Source organism: Haplochromis burtoni, unplaced genomic scaffold, assembly GCF_018398535.1.
Source record: "Haplochromis burtoni strain Fernald_Lab_line unplaced genomic scaffold, NCSU_Asbu1 Contig_4460, whole genome shotgun sequence".
Classification (NCBI taxonomy): Eukaryota; Metazoa; Chordata; class Actinopteri; order Cichliformes; family Cichlidae; genus Haplochromis; species Haplochromis burtoni.
The window spans coordinates 2,686-3,893 of record NW_024586821.1 but is presented as its reverse complement, the minus strand read 5'-3'; the positions used below and the strand labels follow the sequence as shown (position 1 = coordinate 3,893).

At 40.0% G+C, this 1,208-nt stretch overlaps 1 protein-coding gene across 1 annotated transcript; it reads right to left on the bottom strand.

Annotated features, from left to right (window-relative positions):
• Positions 1–183: 183 nt before the first annotated feature.
• On the bottom strand, positions 184–1,105 carry LOC106632934 (the record flags this gene model as incomplete). The annotated part of the gene is given in 1 exon segment (XM_014331673.2): positions 184–1,105. A coding segment is annotated over 1 exon segment (754 nt), but the record flags the coding sequence as incomplete, so codon positions are not given.
• Between the last annotated feature and the right edge of the window lie 103 nt (positions 1,106–1,208).

The following is a 1,208-nucleotide window of genomic DNA, read 5'->3' as shown; positions in this document are numbered from 1 at the left end:
TGAATTTTTACAGAAGTCTGTCTCCTATGGCTGGCATGTGGATGCTGTCAGTTCACAATCTGTATAATATTTAGTCTCTAACTTGAATACATCACAATCAGACTAACAACATTTTTGAGCATATATTAAACAGCTTTGGTAAGACAAAAAACAACAACAAGATTTTAAGCAGATAAACTTAAATATGGAACAAAAATACAATTTATTTTTCAAAGACACAGACTCACAAACTGAGAAGTTCACTATTACAATTTCTTGTGATGACAAAGTTGGTTTGAATAAATCTGTACCAAGGTTGTTATAGCAAACTAAAACTAGGTTTTGGGAACAATTACAATTAAAATTACATCTTTATTGTTGTTGAATATATGTTGAGCTGCTTCTTCCTGGTACAGTTGTTTGGTATGTGGATGGGTATCTGTCGAGAGCCACGTCCTTTAGTGTCCGGGCAAAAATGCGGACTTTGTCTTTCAACAGATGGACTTTATCATAAAGACAATTTATGTTTATGGTAGGGTGTTTGGCGAAGTGGACATTGGGCAGCTTCTCACACTCTTTTTCTAGTCTGCTGTTGATCTTGTTGATGGTGTCACAGTGCATGTTTTTCATTGGAAGCAGGGCTGACATGACCACTCTGCTCTCGGGGAAAGTGTTGGAAGCTTTCTCTATGACTCCTTTCAGAGATTCTGACAGTCTGTCCTGCTCTTGCCTCAGCTGACTGGAGCCAGTGTGGATGATGATGTGGGTTGGAGTTCCCAGATGCTCCTCTGCCAGAAGCTCAATGGCTTTTTGAGTGTTTGGACAATCAAATTTAGCCACTTTGTCCCTGGGGAAAAGTTTCTTCTCACGTATAAATCTTCCATTGGAGTCAATGAGGATGACGATGTCATTCTGGGCCCTCTGTTCTGGTTGTGAGGGCTCAGGGTTTTGACCTATGTGTGACATTGCGAGGATCTCTCTCAACACCTGGATCTCTCTATCTTTTTCACAAAGCTGTTCTTGTAAAGCTTCTACAGTTTGTTCCTCTGTTTCGTCTTGGCTTGAGTCTTCCTCAGTCTGGTCAGCATTGCCATTAAATGGAGGGGCAGCTGTGTCTTCACCGCTCTTATAAACAATATACAACAGCATCATTAATATAACATGCAGACTGATAATTACTAATTACTAACACAGTATGTGTGTGCTACAAGGCTGTAGTAAGTAAGGGT